The sequence below is a fragment of the Triplophysa dalaica genome, chromosome 11 (genome assembly GCF_015846415.1).
Source record: "Triplophysa dalaica isolate WHDGS20190420 chromosome 11, ASM1584641v1, whole genome shotgun sequence".
Taxonomy (NCBI): domain Eukaryota; kingdom Metazoa; phylum Chordata; class Actinopteri; order Cypriniformes; family Nemacheilidae; genus Triplophysa; species Triplophysa dalaica.
The window spans coordinates 5,971,873-5,994,805 of record NC_079552.1 but is presented as its reverse complement, the minus strand read 5'-3'; the positions used below and the strand labels follow the sequence as shown (position 1 = coordinate 5,994,805).

The 22,933-nt window shown below is 41.7% G+C and overlaps 1 protein-coding gene across 2 annotated transcripts; it reads right to left on the bottom strand.

Moving 5' to 3' along the window:
- Nucleotides 1-414: 414 nt before the first annotated feature.
- On the bottom strand, nt 415-22,487 carry pcnx1 (pecanex 1). 2 transcript variants are annotated; one of them, XM_056760648.1, is made up of 36 exons: nt 22,249-22,487; nt 20,179-20,393; nt 18,494-18,599; nt 17,885-17,918; nt 16,710-16,772; nt 14,038-15,642; nt 11,611-11,740; nt 10,777-10,970; nt 10,567-10,660; nt 10,376-10,433; nt 9,925-10,166; nt 9,692-9,845; nt 9,551-9,583; nt 9,235-9,406; nt 8,913-9,023; nt 8,709-8,800; nt 8,483-8,592; nt 7,775-7,880; nt 7,576-7,668; nt 7,241-7,391; nt 7,022-7,163; nt 6,577-6,754; nt 6,347-6,455; nt 6,142-6,271; nt 6,007-6,065; nt 5,438-5,653; nt 5,080-5,333; nt 4,715-4,945; nt 4,532-4,632; nt 4,287-4,437; nt 3,428-3,658; nt 3,030-3,304; nt 2,781-2,953; nt 1,809-2,260; nt 1,575-1,715; nt 415-1,499 (listed from the first exon to the last, which is right to left on the bottom strand). In XM_056760648.1, the coding sequence occupies exons 1-36, from the start codon at nt 22,399-22,401 to the stop codon at nt 1,359-1,361; spliced, it is 6,900 nt and encodes a 2,299-aa protein (XP_056616626.1). In that variant the 5' UTR covers nt 22,402-22,487; the 3' UTR covers nt 415-1,358. The 2 variants fall into 2 exon arrangements, with proteins under 2 accessions (XP_056616626.1, XP_056616627.1); XM_056760649.1 differs by having other exon boundaries at nt 9,925-10,151.
- Nucleotides 22,488-22,933: the final 446 nt, after the last annotated feature.

The window sequence follows — 22,933 nt, the reverse complement described above, 5'->3', positions numbered from 1 at the left end:
AAAATCTTTAAACATAGCCAGCTAACAACTAACAGCAGAATTAGTCTCTAAAAATTAAAGGAAAGTTAATTTATAATTCACTTATTTACATTCGTTTGTTTCATTTCTGTAAAAAGTTTATACAAATATTTCAATATGGATTATGGTAGCCTAGACAGATCACCAGCTACACCATCAAAACAAAAATAAACTCACAAAATCAAAGCATTACTGATCAGCTAACACACGCATTTATTCGTTCATCATTAAACATGTTAAGCTAGAAATCCTCAGATGATCTCGTCATGGATAGCAACCTTCACCCTCACATCACATGAATATGAGCTAAACTATGATGAACTATGATTTATGAGAATGACATTGCACTTGCATTCATCAGTCACTCATACAGTGTATTATACGCTAAATCGATGGTTCTTTATATTTATGCATCTTTATTTGTCCAGTAAATGAAAAACAATATAACAAAATGTAAATACAATAATAAATATTCAAAGCCAAATCTTTTTACAGAAACACACACACATATATATATATATATATATATATATATATATATATATATATATATATGTATTCATACATAACTACATGTGGTAAAAACCACCTCCGTCCTCAAGAAAAAAATGGCAGAGATAGAATGTGTCTATGATTTCGTATTTATCATTCAAAAGGCATCGGTAACCATAGCGATTCATACCGCATAGGAATAAATAATGTGTGATCTAAGAGAGTAGTGCACAGCTGCAAATCAAAAACAAACAAAAACACATCATAGTGCAAGTTAAAGTTTCTCATATCACCGTCTCTTTGTTTTGAAATGTATCCTTTACAAAATATACGGGGATAAAGGTGGTCTGTGTTCGCCATCCTTATCCGTCTGTCTTGGCAGCTATTAAACACAGTCTGACTCACTGCATTTCCAGGGCAACACCACCCCTGACTTAATTTGGCAGAAAATACAAAATAAAACTTGCAATAAAAACCGTTTTCTCTGTGTGTACTGTTTTTCAAGCATGTCTCAGTGTTCCCTGCATGTTTGCATGTGTTTACAGACAGCCGATGAGATGCATAGAAACTTAAAGACAGAATGAGACCACTGCTGCTCATAAAGGAGAAACGGAGAGAGAGAAAAGTTTACAGGAGCTGATCTCTCATGCAGCATATCCGAGAAACACGGAGCAAGGCAGCTTTCTGTCCGGATTTAAGCAAATGTGCTTCTTGCAGGATGTGTGTGTATTTTTTCCTTTTGCACTATTCCCTGGCTTCCTGCGTCCTGATCAGCAGCTGGGAAGGAGTGTTATGAACTGTTGTCCATCGGCACGTCTAGAGGCCTGGCATTTAAAGATTGTGTGTCCTCACACCTCTGCCCCCAGTTCAATTACTCCGGTCTCAACAATAGGAACCAGTTTATCTTCCACCTGTACCAGCAGGATGGTTTTATCGATGTGAGACCGACTAACCGGGTCACGGCTGCAAGGCACCCAACGATGAACCACCTACAGATGAGAATGAAAAGATTAAGATATTTTGAAAACTAATATATTTATTGGTAGAATGGGTGATGCACTCACGTGACCCTCCATGCCCTCTAGGGGGCACCACTCTCTCCAGAAGTTCCGTCCGGCTCTCAGTCTCATGCTCTCATCCGGCCACACAAGCTCCTTCCTCTTTGACTGATTCATCACATCCAACACCTGACTGACATCCACGATCTACACATACACCCATAAAAAAATACAAATATTTTAATTTCAAACAACAAAATCCAGACGCACCAAAAGAGAAACAGCCAACCAGATGCTCACCTGCACTCTATAAGAGATGTCATCCCTCCTCAGACAGGACAGCGACGGATTGTGATGATGATGGTGGATGTGGTGAAGATGATGGTGGGGGTAAGGATGATGGTCAGTCCCCACCCCTAAGGCCTCGTTTCCCAGCAGGCCTGCGAGTGCGTGGGCGTGTCTTTTACTGGGAGGGATGGAGTGGGCGGACAGGGAACTGGAGGGGCCGGGCGGGTCGGAGACGCCCGAAGCATTGGTGCCCAGGCGGAGTTGGAGGGAGGTGGGCAGCGTGCGGAGAGACAGCTGACTGCTGGAGGAGCGTCTGCAGGGCTCCAGACCCGTCACAGAGGTGCGGAGTGAAGACTGACGGCTGCTGCTGTGGCGATACGAGGACGACTGACTCACCACAGAAGCACGGGCGGGTGACTGTCGCACTAAACCAGACTGTACAGACTGAGAACTCTGACTCATACCTGGAGAGAAAGAGATTATTGTGGGTGACTTCCATTTACTTTGATTCAGGCCTTGAGCCCAGCTAGATTCATCGCAAATGCTATAAACATCCATCACCTATATCCACAATATCCACCCACAACACCCATCCATCAGCAACATCCACCCATAACACCTGAGGAAACACCAAGAAACACCCTAGCATCCTTTCAGAACATTTTACGAGCTATAAAGCTTTAAAACTATACAGAACTAATAACCTTTCAACTTTAATTCTTGCATTAAATTGTACTTCTTGCATCAAACAACAACACTTAAGAGGTTTTCAACGTTCATACAACAAAATTTCTACATTCAAAGTTTGTTTTTCAGCACTAAGAGGTTTTGCATATGCTTTGCAAAAATGTAATGCAAATAAAGTGTCACAAATTATACAAAAGTTAAAAACCCAGGGAGGATTTGCACATATTAACACATTTTAATGAGTCCTTGTGTGGGTTAACAATAACAGTGTGTTTAGACGGTACGAGTCATGTTTACCTAAAGAATGAGGTGTGTAAGCATGTAGTGCTGTAGGTCCTGAGCTGTGCTGGGAATCACTAGCTCCTGTCCCAGAATTCCCAGAATTTCCACTGCCACACGACAGACCGCCTGCATCACAATCTTCTACATTCCCACCACTGTTACAGCCGGCACCGCAACCTTTACGCAGTCTACATGAAAAGAACAACACTATTTTTACAATATTAATATTCAAAGAATATTTTTCTCTTATATTAAAACACAAACCTGTGCCAAGTGTTAACAATAAAGTTTCTTATGTTGCTGATGCTGATTGGTCCACCCAGTACGTATCCCAGCTGTGGGTGTGTATTACAGTAAGAGGTTGTCAGGGGTGACACGTAGATGGGGTATCCGATTGGCTGGTCGCAGGAAGAGTTGATCATGTTGCGTAGCGCTTGCTTGGCGTTCTGGATGCTTCCGCGCTCCGGGTTTCTGTTCCGCAAAAACACCAATTCCTGCTGCTGGCCCGCCCACAAGCCACGCACGCACTCCTTATTCACCTGAGAAAACACAAAACAACAATTTATGTAATATAAATATTAAACAGTCTTTTTCAATGCCTAAAAACTATGCAATGAGCGACTCTCTCTTTAACCTCTTCCATTCCATTTCTTCTCGCTCACCTTTATGACCCTGAAGCTGAGGTAGCGTCGGTTGAGCATGATGATCTTATATTCGTTAGTTCCTTCATCCAACACGTGTCTGAGGGCGAGCAGAGAGGGAGAGTTTGACAGCACCGCACTGCGCCAGGCCGGGTCGCCCTCGTGAGCGATCACAAGTGTCTGCTCGTGAGTCGAGATAGCTTCAAACAACACAGATGACTCCTCATATTCATCGGGTGATGTGAAATGATCCTGCAAAGACAGACATCATTTCCATTAAAACATACTAAATGTAATTAAGTGACTAATACTGTGACTGACCAATCAGAATCAAATGAAATGTCAAAGAGTCGTTATAAAAGACTTTACCTCTCGGCAAAATCACATGATTATAACATTACATTTAGTAAAACAGTGAGAAAACATCACATATGTGACCCTGGTCTCAAGAAGCACGGGAACAAGTAAAAGCCAAAAATACATAGTAGGGGTCAAAATGATAGATTTTTCTTTAATGACAAAAGTCATTAGGATATTAAGCAAAGATCAAGTTCCATGAAGATATTTTGTAAATTTCTTAACCTTTATATATAAAAACTTTATTTTTGTGAGTGGATTGCCCGCTATAGCGCCTCTATAGGCTATTTTCTCGATGTTTAGATTTTATGCACTCTCAGATTCCAGAGATATAAACGTATGTATATATTGTCCTATCCTTAACATCTCTACATCAATAGAAAGCTTAATTATTCACCTTTCAGATGATGTAAAAATCTCAATTTCCAAAAATTTACCCATAAGATTGTTTTTGTTGTCCAGGGTCCCATATAGTATCAATACCCCGGGGTCTAACGCAATTGCACACATATACACCTCTTACCTGGTGCAGTTTGAGTGACATGCGTATTCCAGGCACGACCACCTTCCTCAGCAGTTCCATGTCAGTAAAGATCCATTCGTCTCTTACTGATGAAATCCGGAAATCTCCCTTAAACAAGGCATGCAACCCGTACAGGAATGACTCCAGATTACTGTGACAATATAAACAGAGATTAGAACACACACACACAGCAAATTGTAAAGTACATCACGCTAGCTGCAAAAAAAAGGATTTTGCGCCCACACCTGGACATATGGTGAGATGCAGTTCCTAGGGCTCTCCTTCCCAAAACGCACAGACCATAACAAAGCAGAACCAACTTAGAGTCTTTTTCACTGTCCAGTGGCTGAGAAAGAGAAGTGACAATACTGATTTGAGCATTCTTATTCTATTCACGTGTTTGTCATGATGTGTGTGTGTGTGTTTACCTTCTCCCTACGTGAGTTACAGTACTGAATCCACAGTAGGTAGACAGAGCAGAAACTGTCTCTAGAGATTCCGGCCAGTCTGTGGTCATAGTCCTCATCAATGTTGGGATTAAAGGTCGGATCCAGGTCCACATAGTTGCGCTCTCCGCAGCTCTTCAGACCTTCGAGAAGGACTTCATTTGCCAGCCACTCCTCCAGTTTAGGAGACGCAATGACGTAGTAAATTATGCCCTACAGACAAATATAAATACAGACATATGCAGAATAATTAAACCGCACAAACAAAAGATTTGGATTCTACCACCTCTAGTGTCAAGCTTAAAGCCGTTTAGCTTTGGTACAAGATAGAAGAGCTGTATGCTGACCTTGACGTAGTACGTGGTGAGGATTCTCCGCAGATCAAACACCTGCAGCATAGACGCTGCGCTGTTATCGGTGATGCTGTAGCCTTCCAGGGCGTATTTAGTGACCAGAACCTCCCATGCAAGCCAGCGCTGGCCGAAAGCAGCATTAAATGAGAGCAGGTGGGGGAGATGACCAGGTTCACAACAACAGCAGCTTTCATCTTCTTCAACTCCTTCCGTTATCGCCTCTACTTCTCTCTGCTGACAATACGTCCCTGAGAGAGAGATAGAGAGAGAGAGAGAGAGAGAGAGAGAGAGAAAATGAGTAAGAAAGAAAAAAGGAAACTCACTCACTTATTTTCCAATAAACTAGACTCACCCCTGAACTCAAGTCCTCGGAGCTGGAAGGTGATGAGTCCGTTGCCGATCTCGACAAGGTGAACGAGAGCGTTGAGATAATCAGATGCCAGGATGAAGCAATCTCCAGTGCCGTAGTTTCCCCAGCGGCCCAGCTGAAGATCACCACACAGAGAATGCTGCAGGGAACGCGTCAGGTGCTCGTAGAAGATTGAGTTCAGGTTATTATCATCTGAACCTGCAGAGATGAGGAGGAGAGACAATGCAGGTTTAACTAGACATCCATGAGCAAACAAAACCCAGAAACTCTGAAATAGATATACACTACGGAATAAAATTGTTTTTTAAAAATGTTTTTAAAACTACACTAAAGCTATATGTGTATAATAAATACAAGTTAAAACTTTGAACTGATTGAATTGAAACAAATACAAAAAAAAACAATTTCATTTCCGATCATCAATGTATTACTAAATTTACCGCGTTTTTTTAATTGTCAACCAAAGGACATTTAAACTTATAAAAACTAAATTCAAGTTTGCAATACAAAACGACCAAGTAACGTAGTAAAAAAATTAAAACTGGCTGTACCTGGGTTTCTGTCAAGCTGAGAGGCCAGTCTTGTGTTGGAATGATCCACTCGCTTAGTACTAAAACAAACAAAATCCGAAACGTGAAAACAAAGACAACAAAGAAAAACACGACATAAAAGGTGGAATATCTTACTTGTATTCTCTCTCCCAGAAGCGCACAGGTCTAACATATGAACTGATGAAAATGGCACTGCCGAGGAACGGGTTCAATGGTGTGGAGAACACGGCAGAAACGATGGCCTGAACGAACAACATGGCCGAATCTGCAATGGATGGAGTTAAGAAAGAAACTACAAAAAAAAACACATTAAGGCTAAAATAAAGTGTGTTAAGGATACGTGGCACCGCAAACGGTTGGGCGAAGGCGTGAAAGGCAGAGCCCCAGGTGATCTGCCACGGAGCAATGTACGTATAAACAAACTTCAGCTTATAAAAGAGCTCCCATAACTACAAAACACAAAAATCACAACAATCAAATGTTATTTATCAGAACATTTTATTATATAAGAATTTATCTTAGATAAACAAAACTTTTTGAAGTTGTGGCTAAAGTACTTTTTTGACTTACCTTGCTGAAGACAATGGACATGATGAAGAGGTCAAGCAGCAACGTCTCAGAGAACTGCTTGTAATCAAAAGTGAAGAACAGGACAGTAAAGAGGACAGTGACGTACTGATATGTTGAACTGCTGAAGGAAGAACGGAGCAGTTTCAGCCCAGCGACCGTTATCATGAGAGCGCCAAACCTGAGAGAAATAGAGAGAGATGGAAATTGACAGATTGCTTGTATTATGCAAAGGTCTTTAAGATTATTTAGGAAGCTCAAGATAGAAAGATGTTCAGGTACCATACAACATGTCGTTGCATTCTGTGTAAAACAGCGATGTTGCATAAAAATATTCAAATCAATTACATTTTTTATGTAATAATTTTCGTATTTAAAGATTGAAGATTTAAAGTTAAAGATTGCATCTTTAATAGAACTGAAAGATGATGGAGGTGGTAATACTGACTCTGTGTTGAGTTTCCTAGGGCTGGCGAGCTCCTGCGCGCTGCCGCTCAGCTCATTGAGCACAACCAGAGGATACAGGATGTTCTTCTCCACAAACAGTAGCGACACATGAGCACGCTCAAACCACATGACATGGGCAGCACCTGCACGCACAACACACACTTCAGTAAAGTTACTGCTGCCTTTATCACAACAGAACCAGTGTTTGACTTGTACTCACCCCGGATTTCAAACTGATAGTACTCCCTGGTTTTGAGCAGCGGGTGCGAAAAACAGTACCAGGGTAACTGCTTTCTCATCTGAGGCAACAGGTAATGAGTTAACAGGCCTACTGCCCCCACTAGACAATATAGAACATAGCTCAAAAACGGCTAAAAGAGAAGAGAGAGAGAGAGAGAGAGAGAGAGAGGTGGAGTGTGAGAAGTAGAGAGATTTTAATTTGACTTCTTTTCAAGTGTTAAGTCAATCTGGTTGAGTACAAAGAATATTATATCAGAGCCATTCATGTTGTTTAAAATAGGTGTGATTACCCGTTGTTGAATCATAATGTTTTACCTGTAAGGCGATGAAGACTGTGCTCACATGAATGGCGAAATACAGTACAGCGATGACGACACACACAATCATATCTGACTGCAGTCTCTCGTTCTATAGCCAGATAGGAACAGAGCAACATAGATGTGTCATTTGGGACAAACTAGTGCGCAAAACAAACGCTAACTTTTTCTAGTAAAAACGATAATGGGTTGCATACCACAGAGTTACGAAGTTTCTCGGGTAAAGGATCCTGCACCTCAGCCAGGGGATCTTCTGGATTTTTCTCTTTAATGTTAGGGAAGACCTTTGACTGCACTAAAGAGCTACACACACACAGAAAGACACAAACATTAAATCTCACAAAGAACACAACTGACACATCATAGTCTGTGCTATGTATCTAGACAATGCTGAAGGACGTTGCTGGTTTGAATGTCCAGTGTGTCATTTTTTGGGGGATCTATTTTGACATAAATACAATATTATATACATAACTATGTCTTCTGAGATGTATAAAGACCTTAGATAATGAAGCGTTATGTATTTATTTTCTGTCTATCTACATACATTGTGGGTCCCCTTACATGGAATTCACCAAGTTGTTTCTAGAGTAGCCCTAAACGGAGTGCTTTTCATATATACGTTATGTCCTTCGGCAAAGAAGTGAAAACGTGACAACATGTTTGTCCTGCGTCAGCTGCCGTAGTGCTTCGAAAGGGAGGGATGGAGTGTTCAAAGTAAAAATATTAAATGGCATATTTCTGTTAGAAGAGATAGCCCCTGATATGTAAACTATTCAAAACAGGAACTATCCAAAGACACATCTACAAGATATAAATCCTCGAACAGCTCAACTCAAAACACTGATAGCAAGAAAAATACCAGCATCATTGGTCAAAAACGCAAATCCACCCACAGGACTTACATAAGCACGGAGGGGTCGCTGCTCTGGCGACTGAGATGGTATGAAACGGCAACCAACAGCCCACAAAACACTGAGAAAAGTACAGGAATGTGCTGAGGATCCCACGAGTCCTGAAAACCCACACAATGTTTAGTGTGAATGTGCTCAGAATGTACTTAACACAGAAATTGAACTGCTCCGAGGCAAACTGACATACAAGGAGAATTAAAAAGCAATGGAGAATCACCTTCAAGGCTCCGTAGCAAAACCCGTAGAGCATCGCTACAGTGACGATGCTGCGCAGGACGCTATAGAGAGCCGAGAGCAGACTGGTGCATGCTGGGAATGAGAACAGACATTACAAGGACAATTTTGCATGTACATCTTCATTATTCAAAACCATTACAACAACATTTTTCCCCTTAAACAACTACAAACACACAAGTTTTACCGTTTCCTCCAAAGACATGCATGTCAAGTTGCTCAAGTAGGTACATGACGAAAGTGTTAATCTGAGGGAGCAGCCCAATGAAGAAGATGATGGGGAAGCACAGGGTGAAAACTACAGAGAGAGAGAAAAAGAGAGTTTGTAGGAGTACTTTAGTCTTGTCACATCAGCATTATTTGATCTGTTCTCAGCTCTGGCAGGCTTTTCACATTCGCAGTAATGCTGAGATAAACTTTACTGCATGCATATTTCAAAAAAGAGAAAACATGAACTCCTCTATATTCATATTCTGGGCATTTAGGGCCTCTTGTGCGTCAGTTCTCACCGATGAGGAGATCTCGGGCCTGGGACAGCAAGACGGTGCTGGTCAGGGCGACTCCATACAGGGACACTGAACTAGTGCTGCTGTTTACACTCCCATAATGCAACAGCCAGATCAGCCCACAGCAGAGACAGAAATACACCGGCCTGCTGTAGGCGATGATACGGTTATGACCCTATACACACACACACACACACACAAACACACAGATGAGACAAAGAGTAAATCATGCCTCCTTTTTCATGTTTGTTTTTAGGCTTATCATTATGTATTGTAAATTTTGTTATTTGGAGTGTGTTATAGTGTGTTTGTGACTCACATGTCGGGGGGAGGAAGAATCAGGTTGGACGCTCTGAGTAAAGAGGATAATGATATTTTCATCAATTATGAAATGATAACCTTAAAGTGTTTTATTTCCTCTGCGTCATGCTTTGCGTGTCACCTAAATGAACAAACTTACCTTCAGTAATGAGTACTGGCAGCTGGCAATAACAAGGCAAAACTGAAAGACCCAAATGTCAGTGAAGAATCCATTGACTAGCATCACTGAACCCAAAAAGGCCACGAGAACCGCCAGAACCACGGAGAGCACGTTCTCTAGAACCTCCCGGTTCCTGAAACACACAAAAATTCATCATCAGGCTATGAGCTCATTCTGTCTTACCCACATACTGTGTATGAGTGTGTGTGTACCTATCAAAGAGGGCCAGTAGTGTGAGTCTATCAAAGTGCAGCCCGACCCAGAGGTGCGGCAAGAGCCAGAATCGGTAGTACTGCTTGGTTTTGTGTGCGTGCGTGTGCGAGTGATTGTGCGCGGAGTCCTGCGTGCAGTGCGGAGCCTCCTGCAGGTCAGGACTGCCATCGACATCGTGCTGTTCCAACAGCTCTGGGTCAATGGAGAGCAGCCGATTTAGACGCATCTGAGGAAAAGTGAACTAAGATGGAGTGAGTTTACACACACATACACTGGGCTTATTGTCTCAGCTGTGCTACTGTCCGAACACAAGCTCCATTGTGAACAACACATATTCTTGTACAGTGTGATGACACCACACACAATGTGTGGGAGAACTGTATCTCAACATAATTCAGACCAGTGAGGTCAGAGAGTGTGTGCACTGTGTGTGGGTTCTTTAGTACTCACCAGGTCATGAGGGTAAAAACGAACTGAGGTAGAACTGGAGAGGTGGGAGTCTGTCTCCCTGCAGAGAGAGAGAGAGAGAGAGAGAGAGAGAGAGACATCACGTGGTGTGGAGAATTAATCTGGAACTCTAGAATGAATCAGACAAAACCCAGAATCCTTGCTGATTTTCCAGTGTCGGTACAATTACTCACCAGAGGTTGTTGGAGGCTCGTCTGGTTGCAGGTTCAAAGTTCACCAGGGACATGTCACATTCTCCGACCTCATAAAGAGGTGGGGTCAGCTTGCCTAAGTCACACAAACACACAAGGTCAGGGGTCACACAAAAAACATTATACAAGTGTGTGAGACAAATAGCAAGTAACTATAACAGACGTCTGAAGACGACTCAATGATGTGCATACCAAAATCATCCTGTAGGCTGGCCACACCCACAGTGGAGGCCTTATCTTGACAGCCCTCCAGCTGCGCACTTCCATTCCTGACCAGCAGGGAGGCGCTAGTGCTCAATACCGTCACCTGAGACGGCGTGCGGGATGGTTGACCTCTGATCTGTGACCCTGAGGCTTGAGATACCTGACTCAGAGCCTCCTGCAGACTGGAGATGAAACATGACAAACAAAAACAGAATGAGATGTTTCAAGGTCACATTGTAGAGAGAAAGGAGGTGGTGGGAGACTCCTGGAGGCATTATGAAAGATGGACAGGAAGTGTAAAATGAGAGGGGTGCTGAACGGGAATAGAACAGGGCGAGTGTTCAGATTTCACTCCCAGAAAAGCAAGAGAGATTTCCAAACTGTTTTCATTATTTCTGCATGTACACAATTAAAAATCGAAATTAATTTCATTAACTATAATATAGAAAAACCTCCAAAATCAGACTTAATATATTTCAACAACAAATTTAATAAAACACATTTTATTTGAGCTTGTATCAAATAAAAAATCCTACTAGATAGTGATAACTGTATAAAACATATAACATGATTTAAATAGATAATAAGAAATGTAAGATGTTTGCAAGGACTGTTTGCAGAATAGTATGACGCAGAGAGTCAGTTGTGAGCTGTAACCAAATGTGGTGGGACTAAAATTTTCATTCAGTGCCCTGGAATAATGTGCAGAAATGACAGTTAAAATTTGCAAGTAAAAGTGGAAAGAAAAGGGGCACAGGACACCCGGACAGGTGAGCTCCTCCAAAGAGTGATTCTGAAAGTGATTCTCTAGGTGTGCCGTACCTGAGCGGAGATCCGATCAGAGAGGCGGGGGGAGTGGAGTTACTCCCTGCGTTGTGCCGTCTTCGTACAGCTTGTCGACGGAATGTACTTCGCTCGCGGCGGAAAGTGACAGTCTCGTCATTTACTGGACCTGCCGTGAGGAGAAAGAGGCAGTGATCTATTACAAAGCACTTCAGCATGAAAGAATTTCAAGAGATGCTTATACAAATTAAAGTAACACTTTGGAGTATTTGCTCACGGGTTCCCCCATGTGGTTGATACGCGCAATTGTCTGTTACTAGTGTTGTATATGTGGTTGCTGTTTAAGCTTCCCAGTGGGCAGCGCAATGGACGTGAATTTGTTCACTAAGCTGATAGAACAGAAAGGATGAAGCTGAAACGTTGTTTGGAACTCTTCCCCAGGCTGGGGATGGGCAGGGTGCCGTTTTAGCCACTCTGAGGCTGCTTAGGTAGCAGGCGCAGTGGAATTTGTCCGGTTAAGAGTTGTTCTACACTAAAAAATAAATTCAGACATTATTTTAAGGTCGAAAAACTGTTAAGTGTTGCTCTAATATAATATTCAACATTTGAAGAAATATTAAATTTTTATCACAATGTTTTATGCAAATGATCGGTGACAAAAGCATGTTATTGGCTAAACATGTTAAAATGAGTTTGCCATATTCCTAAATTCTTCTGTTGTCTCTGCAATCTTTCTGCTCGGAGCTCCTTTAAAAAAGGAAGTGCTTAACAACAACTTTTATTATTTCAGGTTATTTCCGCATTCATTTTCATATGAATCGTGGGATCATAGCAATTGCGCACTGGACTAAAGTGTATGAACTTTGTCCCTGATGTGTCTGAACTGATGATTCATCGCTGAAGTAAAACTTTATTACTAGAACAAACAAAGTTTAAACAAGCTGACACTGGACCAGAAGGCCCATAAACATGTTTTTTCAGATACAGCTATTTTGTGAGTAATAGGACAATGAAATCATGACCCAACACAAACGCTGCTGTTCTTTTCACAAAAGTAAAGCACACATCATAAAAAGTCTTCATTTCAGCCCTCTAAACAAGCAGACATACAAATATGCCCCAATGTATCTCACACTTTTGTGCTTCCAGACGAACAAAGACAGAGGGAGAACAGAAACTAATTATTAATCAATAGCCTCAAAGCACACAACTGGAGTCCAAAATCCAAATTCTAAACACATACGCATTCAGGAGCTTCTGTCTCTTCAACACTGTGAATTTGATTATTTTCCACAGAAAACCAAAAAAACCTACTTTGGTATTTCATTATTTTTTATAAGAAATTCCTAGTTTGTCAGTGGGCAATTCCGTGAAAATGTCAACCTTACCATGAAAAAATAAAGTTTTTGGGTCGTTTTGAGTCAGTTTTACAGCACCTTAAAAAAGGGACAGTCCACCCAAAAATAACCATTCTGTCATCATTTACTCCCCCTCGAGTTGTTTCAAATCTTTATTTATTTCTTTAATAAAAAAAAGCACAGAGAAAGATATTTTGAAGAAGGTTTGTAACCAGATAGTTCTTGGCCACCATCGACTACCATAGGACAAATCACAATGGTAATCAAAATTGTTCCAGAACGGTTCGCTTTCCTAAATGCTTCATAAAATCTTCTTTTGTGTTCAACAGAACGAAGAAATATATAAAGCAAATTTTCCTACTAATGGTGACTACAAGCATTTTTCCAAATATCTTTCTCTATGTTTAGCAGAACAAAGACATGTAAACAGATTTGGAACAACTAAAGGGTAAGTAAATAAAGACAGAATTTTCATTCTAGGGGGAACTGATCCTTTAACAGAGTAATATTTTTCTTTCAAGTACACGTACAATCAAAGACACAAACTAATGCATACACTAATGCATTTGTCAGACAATTTTATCCAAATATTGTATCCGTATACAAGTCAGTCATATCAGTATGTGTGCTATAGGGACAAACCCACAACATTTGCACTTCAAATGTAATTCACTACCAATGAGCTACAAAAACACACACTACAAGATCTTTCTAAAGAGCCAATGAGTCCTTTGACCCTGCAGATCTCTCTAATGTAGATTCAACAGGCTGTCAGAGCAACATTTGATTAATTCTGCAGGGGTTTGTGGGTCACAGCTGCATCGGCCAAATGTTGAGTAACTTCATGCTTCCAAACAACAAGCTTGTTATGTGCTTGCTACATAACATGTTCTGTCGAAAAACTCTCAATCTAGACCTTAAGGAGTAGTTCACCCAAGAACAAATACTGTAATAATAACATAAACTGGTAACCTAAATGTCTCCCCCTTCGAAGGACTTCACCATGACCATCAGTACTTGATCTCACAGGATTTAATGAATAAGTGCATGTACAAGCACTCACTTCAGTAAAAGTAGCGCAGGGGTGTGTGTGCGCGTGCGTGCTTACCACGTGATCCTGTCGCTGGGTCTTGTGTGTGACTCAGGGTAATAGGACAAGGCAGGCTGTTTCTGGACCGGGTCACTGACTCAAGTTGAGAAGCTCTTCCCAGAAGCGACGCTGCATCCAACACCTCACCCTCTTTTGCCTCCAAGTCTGACTTGGAAGTCGTAAGGGGTCTGGAACTCCCTGGCGCCCCCAAAAGATGGGGGTCATTAAGGCAAGCCGTCGTGCTGCTGTCCAGGCTCAAAACCCGGGCGTGCGTTTTAGCGCTGCCCGTACTAGGAGTGCGCCGTGAAGCTCTGCGTTTGCCCTTTTCCTTCTCTCTTTCTTTTTCGTTATCCTTCTGACTGTGGCTTTGCGCACTGTGCATTTTTGCCCGCAGGGTGGAGCGGCGATTCTCGGGAGAGGGGCATGAGTGGGGTGTGCTGGATGAGGAGTCTGTGCTGAGCTGGTGGGTGGAGTGCAGGCTGGAGGCACAACTAAGTTCACTCTGGTCGCTGGAGTCGTCTTCTCCTTTCACGAACACCGCCGAGCGAGGCTTTGCTAGGCCACGCCCGCAAATGTATTCACGGTGCCTGCTGGCGTCAAAACTGCTTGCGCGCTGCTTACCGTTTCGTCGGCGACCACTGCGGCTTGCGCCGGACGAAGAGGCAGCCCTGTGGATAAAATTGCCCGTTTTGGCTCGCACTTTGTCTGGCTCCGCCTCTTTATGCTGGTGGGTGACAGCAGAGACATCTGCGCTAGTCCTTGACCCCGCCTCCTGAGACCCCTCCTCCTTTTGGCCTTCTGAATTTGAGGAGTTGGGGACATCAACGGAGGGCAGTTTAGTGGCGAGTTCATTGGCATGGGGATTTTTATTAGCCTCCCCCGAGGCCACATTAGAGTTCCGTGGATCACTGTGTCCTGACGTCACTTTCTCATCCCCAGACAGCGACAACAGGCTCTCCACATGTGTAGAGCTGGTCTGCTCACTGTGTAGGCTGCTCAGGGTGCTGTTAGTATCCCTGTCCGTCCCGCTACAGTAGCTCTCGGTAGAGCCGCTACTGCGTGTGCTTAAACTCAGCAAACTTTCGGCACTCCGTCCACCTTTTCTTGCCCGACCCCCCTGAACAGCCCCTGATTGGTACAGACCAGATCCCCCTTCCCCAGGACACTCCTCTTCCCGGGAGACAGACCGTGATATCCTGCGGCCCTCTTTCTGAGACGACCTATGACATACCATTCCTGAAGTGCTAGGAGTTCCAGAGTCTGGCTGCTCAGAGCTCTCCGTCGCCCTCTGTGACTTGGAGGCCTCCATTTCGCACACGGGATCAAGTCCTCCCCTGCGTGGTGGTGGATACAGGCTGAACTCAGGCATCGAAGGATCTGGAAAAGCAGACCCAGCAGAGCTTGAGGTGCGAGGCAATCCGCGTGGACGAGACGACTCTTTGCGAAAGGATTGTGAGTGGGTGGAAAGATGGGCAGTGATTTCTGTATCGCATGAGGATAGTGATTGGCTGAACGGGTGGGGGGTGGAGCCATAGAGGTCTTGAGCCAGTGAGGTTGATGGCTGCATGGAGGCGAATGAGTCGTTGGATACCAGGCAGAACATCTTTGGGTCCGACATCATATCTAAAGAGGGATTCAAAACATAGTTTAAGAAAAAAATGGCTTACTTAAAGGTGCTTATTCACATTAAACTTGTAAAATGCATGTTAAAGTGATAGTTCACCCAAAAATGTAAATTCTGTCATCATTTACTCACTCTCTTGTCATTTCAAACCTTTAAGACTTCCTTTATTCGCAGAACACAAAAGAAGATATTTTGAAGCAAGTTGGTAGCCGAACAGCACTGCACCCCATGCACTTTTATTGTATGGACACAAAACCAATCCAAGTGAATGGGGGTCAATTAGCTTTATTCATTAAAATATCCTATTTTGTGTTCTGCGGAAGACAGAAAGTCATACAGAATGTTATTGACTTTAATTGACAAGAGGGTAAGTAAATGATGACATAATTGTTATTTTTGGGTGAACTATCACTTTAACACTTTTCTACATTGGGATATATTGCCGGATTTGAGTCTAGGACACACCAGTTACCACAATAATAAGAGAAAAAAAACACTTTTAACAGAATAAACACACACTATCCTGAACACTGATGAATTGTTTAAAGTTTATGCAGTCATCTGTCATACTCAATTAGATCTACATAGTGCACACTACCCAACGTAGACAAAAAACACACTGTCCAGGAGGTCATTACTTATGTGCTTTAAAAAGTTAGAGGCAGAATGCAGTGCTGACATAACCTTTTTGTGTACTTTTCTTAACTAATGACCACATCATCCCTCACAAAAAGCCTTTATACTAGACCTTTTGGTTTGGAGAGACAGTGCAAAGCTTTATATTAGAGGTTTTGTAGTTTCCAGTTTAACAAAACCACATTCAGATAGAAGCTAAGAAAATAATCTGACAGCCAAGTCTCACTTCTGCTCGGGACAAAAATATGTTACACGACATGTCTGTGACTCTGAGAAACTCATTTAATGCCGCTTCAGCTCCTCTGAGCCAGTTAAGAGTAAAAATGCAAATGCATTTTTTTAACCAGATCAATATTAAACTTTGTTTACAGTTTCTGCAGGCTAATTTGCATTACATTATGCTGTACACAGTGTTATTTAAGATTCACACCTTGGTCCTGACTGCAACTTGGAGCCAAACTCAAGCTGATATCATCAGGAATCTTTCCAACTCCTGCGAAGAGACACAAAGTTTTATATTGACTCAACTCATCCTCAAACCCTCTCTCTCTTACACACACAATGTCATCCTAATTCAAAGACATTCCTGAGCTACCCTGTGCCCGCAGTACTGCAGACCCTCTGACACATCACTTCTGTATTCAGAAAACCTGATCTCTCTGAAACGCTTCTATTTATAGCCCCAATACATGTGTCTCACACTTTTGTGTCCTTTCAGTTTGCAACAAAATATACAGTCATAAAACTTCTGGGGAACTACCTGTATTTTCACTACTCGACATGTCAGGCCTGTCTCTCAAAGCTCTGTAAGCTGTGCTCATATTAAGAGTTTACGGTATTTATGCTGTGCACGTATACAGTGCGGTAGTGAAGAAGACCAGCAACTTTGCTGAACTCAGCAAAAAACATAAAAAATGCTTTTGAAACCAATTTACAGACACAGTCTTTTGCAACATGTAATGGTACAAACTACAAACCTATTATTAAAAAAAAAACATGCAAAAGTCTATTTATGTTCTGTTTACAGCTGTGATTTTGTTATGTGGCAGAAGCACTGTTAGTGTGACGATTTTATATGCATATGGTGCTGCAGTTACAGTGCAGTGCTGCTTACGTAAACTTCAGTTCTGATAGTTTACAACAGTTCATATCCATAAAATAGTTGATAAGACAGTCCAAAATTTCACAGTTGAAAATGTTGGAATTCTGCATTTTCGCCTACCATTTCCAAGTGTAGACTTAAATAATGTTTTCTTAAAAGTAAATTAATATTAAGCTTCAACTTTTACCAAAAAAACCCCAAAGGTGGACAAACACACACTGCACCAGATGAGAGACAACTGGAAATCAGTTTTTATACGCGCTAGATTTTAACAAAGTCATCAAAATATAAACTATAACTGTAGTGAAGAAATAGTTCGCCCAAAAATGATCTCAAATTCCCTTTGCACTTGCATAACGTCTAATAAACCATGTGTTCATTTATGTAAGTTTGTAAATTTATCAAAAGGAAAATAATATAAACAAAATAACTAGGTCATATAGGTTTGAATTTTTTTCTATGGGTTAAGGCAGAAACAAACAGCCAAGAATTGAAAGCCTCACGTTTTGTTGTGACTGGGCCACCGTGGGACGTAATCTGTAAAGAGAGAGAGAGCAAGAGAGAGATCAATGAAACAAGCTGCAGTGAGTCACTTACATGATGTTTGTGACTTCCCGTCACTGTTGCTAATTTTGCACACACAGTAACTAATTCAGTCACATGAACAACCTGAAGCTATAAGATCTTGTTTACAGAGTTTCTGGTTTATGACTTTAATTCAACCAACAGCCTATGATCTAGCACACACTTACACAGTGGGACAAACAGTATTAATCCAGAACACACTTGAGATTTCACCATTTTTAATATCAGATGCATTGACTGCAGCGCTGTCCTCAAAGGAACAGTTCACCCCAAAATGAAAAGTCTGTCTTCATTTACTCACCCTCTAGTTGTTATTGACTATATCGTAGTTATTTTTGGGTGACCTGTCCCTTTAAAGGCAGACCGACCAACAAAACAACTATATTCATTTTACAGCAAAACGTATCATCCTACAGTTTATGGGATTGCAGACTTTACCCAATTATGGGACTACACACTTTTATCAGTAACCCATGACCTTTGGGTGCAAAAGCAAAGCTCAAGCAAAGTAGCTACAGGTAACAGACCTGATGGCTGGAGTCCATCCCTACATATGAGTTTCGTGAACTACAGTCGACCGGTGGCGTCTCCTCTCGTGGAAAATCAGACATCTCTATTCCTCCTCCCGGATCCCTGCAGACACACACATAGAAAGAGAGAGGAAGGTTAGTTACCTAGCAACACACTAACAGAGGAACAGTCCTGAGGGCTACAGGACGTTATTGATGTCATTTATGATCAAACCCGCAGCAGATCAGGCGCCAGCACAAAGGAGATGATATCTAGTGTCTGATATCTGCCGGTCACTTAGCAGATATCAATTTTAAGAACGACTAATATTGCATTAATATTGCATTCAAATAATAAGCATTTCATTTTAAAGTGGATTATTTTGACACAGAAGGGAAAACAATTGTGGCCGGCGCATAACACCGATCTGTGAGAAATTATAATCCCACATACATACCAACGCTCACCAACCCACATATACCTTTCAGAAAATCATTTAGGGTAAGCATCAGATAATTATTATTCATGAACCGAGCCGGGCCTGCCACGGTTTGTGCCGCGGACCTGTAGACTTCTGGGAATACTTTATTCAGTTTTTAAAGGGATTTAAAGCGATCGTTCACTTAAAAATTTAAATAATTTATTTCTGACTTTCTTCTGAAAAACAAAAAAGAGTTTCTGAAGAATGTTGGTAACCAAATAACACTGGCTCCCATTGACTTCCACTGTTTGGACACAAAAGACATCTCTCAAAATATCTTCTTTGGTGTACCACAGAAGAAATTCATACAGGTTTTGTAAGAAATGAGGGTGAACAACTGATAGATTTTAGGGGTGACCTATCCCTTCAAGATAATATGAGTGTATTTAAAACGGTCATACTATAAACACAGAGACTGACGAGACCTATAACGTGTCATTTAGTTTATGACATTACTAGTAATGACATCATAACGCTCAAATAAAAGGTTTCCATGGTATCGTTCAGCAGAATCATATCGGTGGATGAATAAGGATCACATGTAGCTCAGGGCCTCTGAGCAGAAATACATTTGCCCAATTAGTGCCGTCTTACCACGCAGTGACCCAGACAACCAGGAATGTCCCACCAGATGTGTGTGTATCATGGTTTCTCCATTTAAAAACCTCTTCACTCTTATGTACACATACAAATGTGCAAAAACATGTCTGTGGTCCAACGCATTAAAACAGTTTAGTATGCAAAAACAGGTTACCAAAATGCTTTGTTCTGACTCTTTCAGCAATGCTTGCCTTGCTCTCGTAAAAAAATGTGCACCATCAACCATTTTTTCACCTCTGAGGGTTTGCAGACTCTTTCTGGCTCTAATAAACAAGGGCACAAGCTCTATGTAAAGCTCTATGTAAAAATATATCTGTAAAGTTGTATTCTGGTTCTCCTGATGAACTCACCCCTTTCCCTCCTCCCTTTTACTCTCTCTCAGTGGGTGATAAACAGATTCAGCATGACAGCAGATTAGCACTCAGAAACATGTCTACCACTGAGCACCGGCTATGTTTTCAAATCAAAACTTGAGATGAAATAAAACCTCTCTGAGCTTACTCAGAACAATCCTGAACTGACTCAATGCCTTTCCTGAACCGATTCAATGTTCGGATCTTAATATTCATAATGTTAAGTACTTATAGAATCCATTCATTCATCTTCAGAAATTATTCTTACCCAGGGCCGTTTGAGTCTTCCTGGCGAGTGTTGGTACCCTCACGTTGACGCTCCGCCCCCTGACCACGCCCCTCACTTCCTTTGGCACGCAGCTCCACCACCTCACCTTCATCCAGCGCAGTGTGCAGTCGGTAATTCACTGCCTTCAGCAGTCCGAACATACCGGCTATCACGCCACAGTAGATACCCACGATTACCATGGTAGGAGGCAATGCCTACAGAAAGCGAGAATAAGAGAGAAACAACATGAGATTTTTTAAATGAACCATGTTTTATGATTTCGAGTTCCTCTGATTGTGATCGCAACCCCCAAGTCTAGAATATAAACTAAAAATTTAAGTGATGCTGCACCCAAAATGAAAATTCCAAACCTGTATAAATTTCTTTGTTCTGATGAACTCAAAGAAAGATATTTGGAAAAATGTGAGCAAATGACATTTCTGGGACACCATTGACAACCGTAGTAGGATAACATTTTCGTTGAACACAATATGAGATGTAGATTATGTTTTTTTGAAGAATTCAAGAAAACAGTTCTAGGGCACCTAAGACTACCATTAAAATTGTTCCTACTATGGTAGTCAATGATGTCCCAGAAATGTCAGTTGCTAAGAAATTTATACAGGTTTGGAACAACTTGGGGGAAGTAATTCATGACACAATTTTCATTTTGGGTTGGAGTGTCCCTTTAAGGGTCACAAGATTTTCCCATATGTTTCATTGGGGCAGTGATACGCTCATGTTTCCAACCTTCAACATCCTTCTGTTATATATTTATAATATATAAATATAGGAGCCTGTGATACAGAGTTACAGGGTTATGAAGAGAGACAGCCTTATTTCAATCACAACCGGAGGGCAGCAGATATAAACAGCCTAGAACTGAACGGGCATCTGTGTCTCTAATCTGAGTCTCCCAGCACCACACAACCCCAAACACACATATTCATATCCGACACGCATAGCCCTATTGGCATCAAATACCTATAAAAGTAATGCTGGGAGGAACATAATATGCTCGCTTGTTGTAAAAATGGCACTTTTGTAGAAATGTGTGATAAGTCTTAAGCTGTGGTTGAAAGACAATAAAAGTAGTAACTGAATAATACCTTGATGGGTGAATGGATGTGTGCGGGAAGTTAAAATGGATGGCAGTCAGGCCAAAAACGGAAAGTTCACCCAAAAATGAAAATTCTGTCATTATTTATTCACCCTCAGGTTGTTCAAAACCTGTATTTTTAAAAAACACAAAGATATTTGGAAGAATGTCATCAACCAAACAAGTACCATACCCTATTTTCTGCCATAGCATTCAGTTTTGGGTGAACTTTCTTTGAAATCCAAACCTGAAAATGTCTCAGGTTCTCCATCTGTATAAACGATCTAGCACACAGAGCTGCCCTGACAAAAAAACAAAAGAGAACATCTAACAGCAGATCATAAATATGCTACTATGCTCAATGGAGAATCCAATCAACGCATAAACAAAAACATACAGGCAGAAATTCTCTGACCCAGCTGTCATTTCTGAACATTACAAAAATTAGTGCTGACTATATCATGTAGATAGATAAGAAGAGATAAGATGCTGCTGAAAGACAATTTCAATTTCAAATATCATTGCGAAAGAACCATCAGCTGTTTACCATTAAAACCATTACAAAATTCCATTATGTAGTGTGTTTTGGGCCTTATTCCAGTAGGATTTAATGGTGTTGGATTGGTTCTCATCCGCCAGATAACATCCCACCAAAAGAACACAACAAATACAAAGTGGAGACACAGAAGGGATTATAGTTTATATTAAAAACCAACACAAATCGTATTATTACCCTTAAATCCGTTTCAATGACGGTTTCTGTTGTTTTTAGCAGGAATGATAGGTGAGGAAAGAAGATAATAGACAGATAGATGGAGAGGTCCATACAAAGATGAGTAGAAGGGGTAGCGAGGAGGACGTATTAAAAAGGATACCGAGAAAAGAGAGAGATGGAGAGGACAATGATGCAAACCGGAGGGCAAGGGATGGAGACACGAACATAACGGAAAACGGACAACTGAATCCCTCACCATGTAGAGCGTGAACGGGAGGCAGAGGAGCAGCAGCCACAGGTAAAGGTGAAGCGCGTTCACAAAGGTGTTCTGGTGCGGGTCGTAATACCATCCGCCCGTCACCGAAGCCCACACGCCCTGCCGCAGGATTTGCAGGGTCTGCGACCCCATTTTTACCCCCCTGTCCCCTGTCTAGCCGTCACGGAGTACGACGCACGGCGCTGGCCCTTCGAGCCCCGTCGTAGCCATCTTCTTCTCTGCGGTCCTCCAAAGCTGCGCTTCCCTTCCCGTCGTGCCCTGCGCACCCCCGCTACTCGCGTACGTCTCGAGCAGAGAGCAGCGTCGAACACGCTGGAGAAACGCGTTGTTCTGCAGCGCCATTGTGCGGCGTAACGAGAGCATCGACGAACAAAAACATCTACGCTATTGAAGAGCTGTGATTTTTTCTCATAATAACTTTTGTTTTCCAAAATGATTAAATAAACTGAATGTTTGTTATCATTTGTGAATCAACAATTTTGAAAGGAGGTATGTAAGAAATGTTTCGCGACACATTTCCAGTGTATGCTACAGTTATGTATGTACAGAATTATGCAGGTAGAAAAAAAACATCAGGGCTGGTTGAAACTGGGTCAAGCTAATTGTTACAGTTGTTGAACGAACACTTTTGTCGTCAAAATAAATGTGGTGGCTTTTGGTCTAT

Bases quoted from the DNA above. Each gene is read 5' to 3' on its own strand.
- pcnx1 (XM_056760648.1), bottom strand. From the start codon at position 22,401: ATGGGGTCGCAGACCCTGCAAATCCTGCGGCAGGGCGTGTGGGCTTCG. The intron at 10,167-10,375 runs GTGAGTACTAAA...ACTCCATCTTAG, and splicing joins GTTTTTACCCTCATGACCTG to TTCACTTTTCCTCAGATGCG. The intron at 4,633-4,714 runs GTAAACACACAC...TCTCTTTCTCAG, and splicing joins GTAACTCACGTAGGGAGAAG to CCACTGGACAGTGAAAAAGA.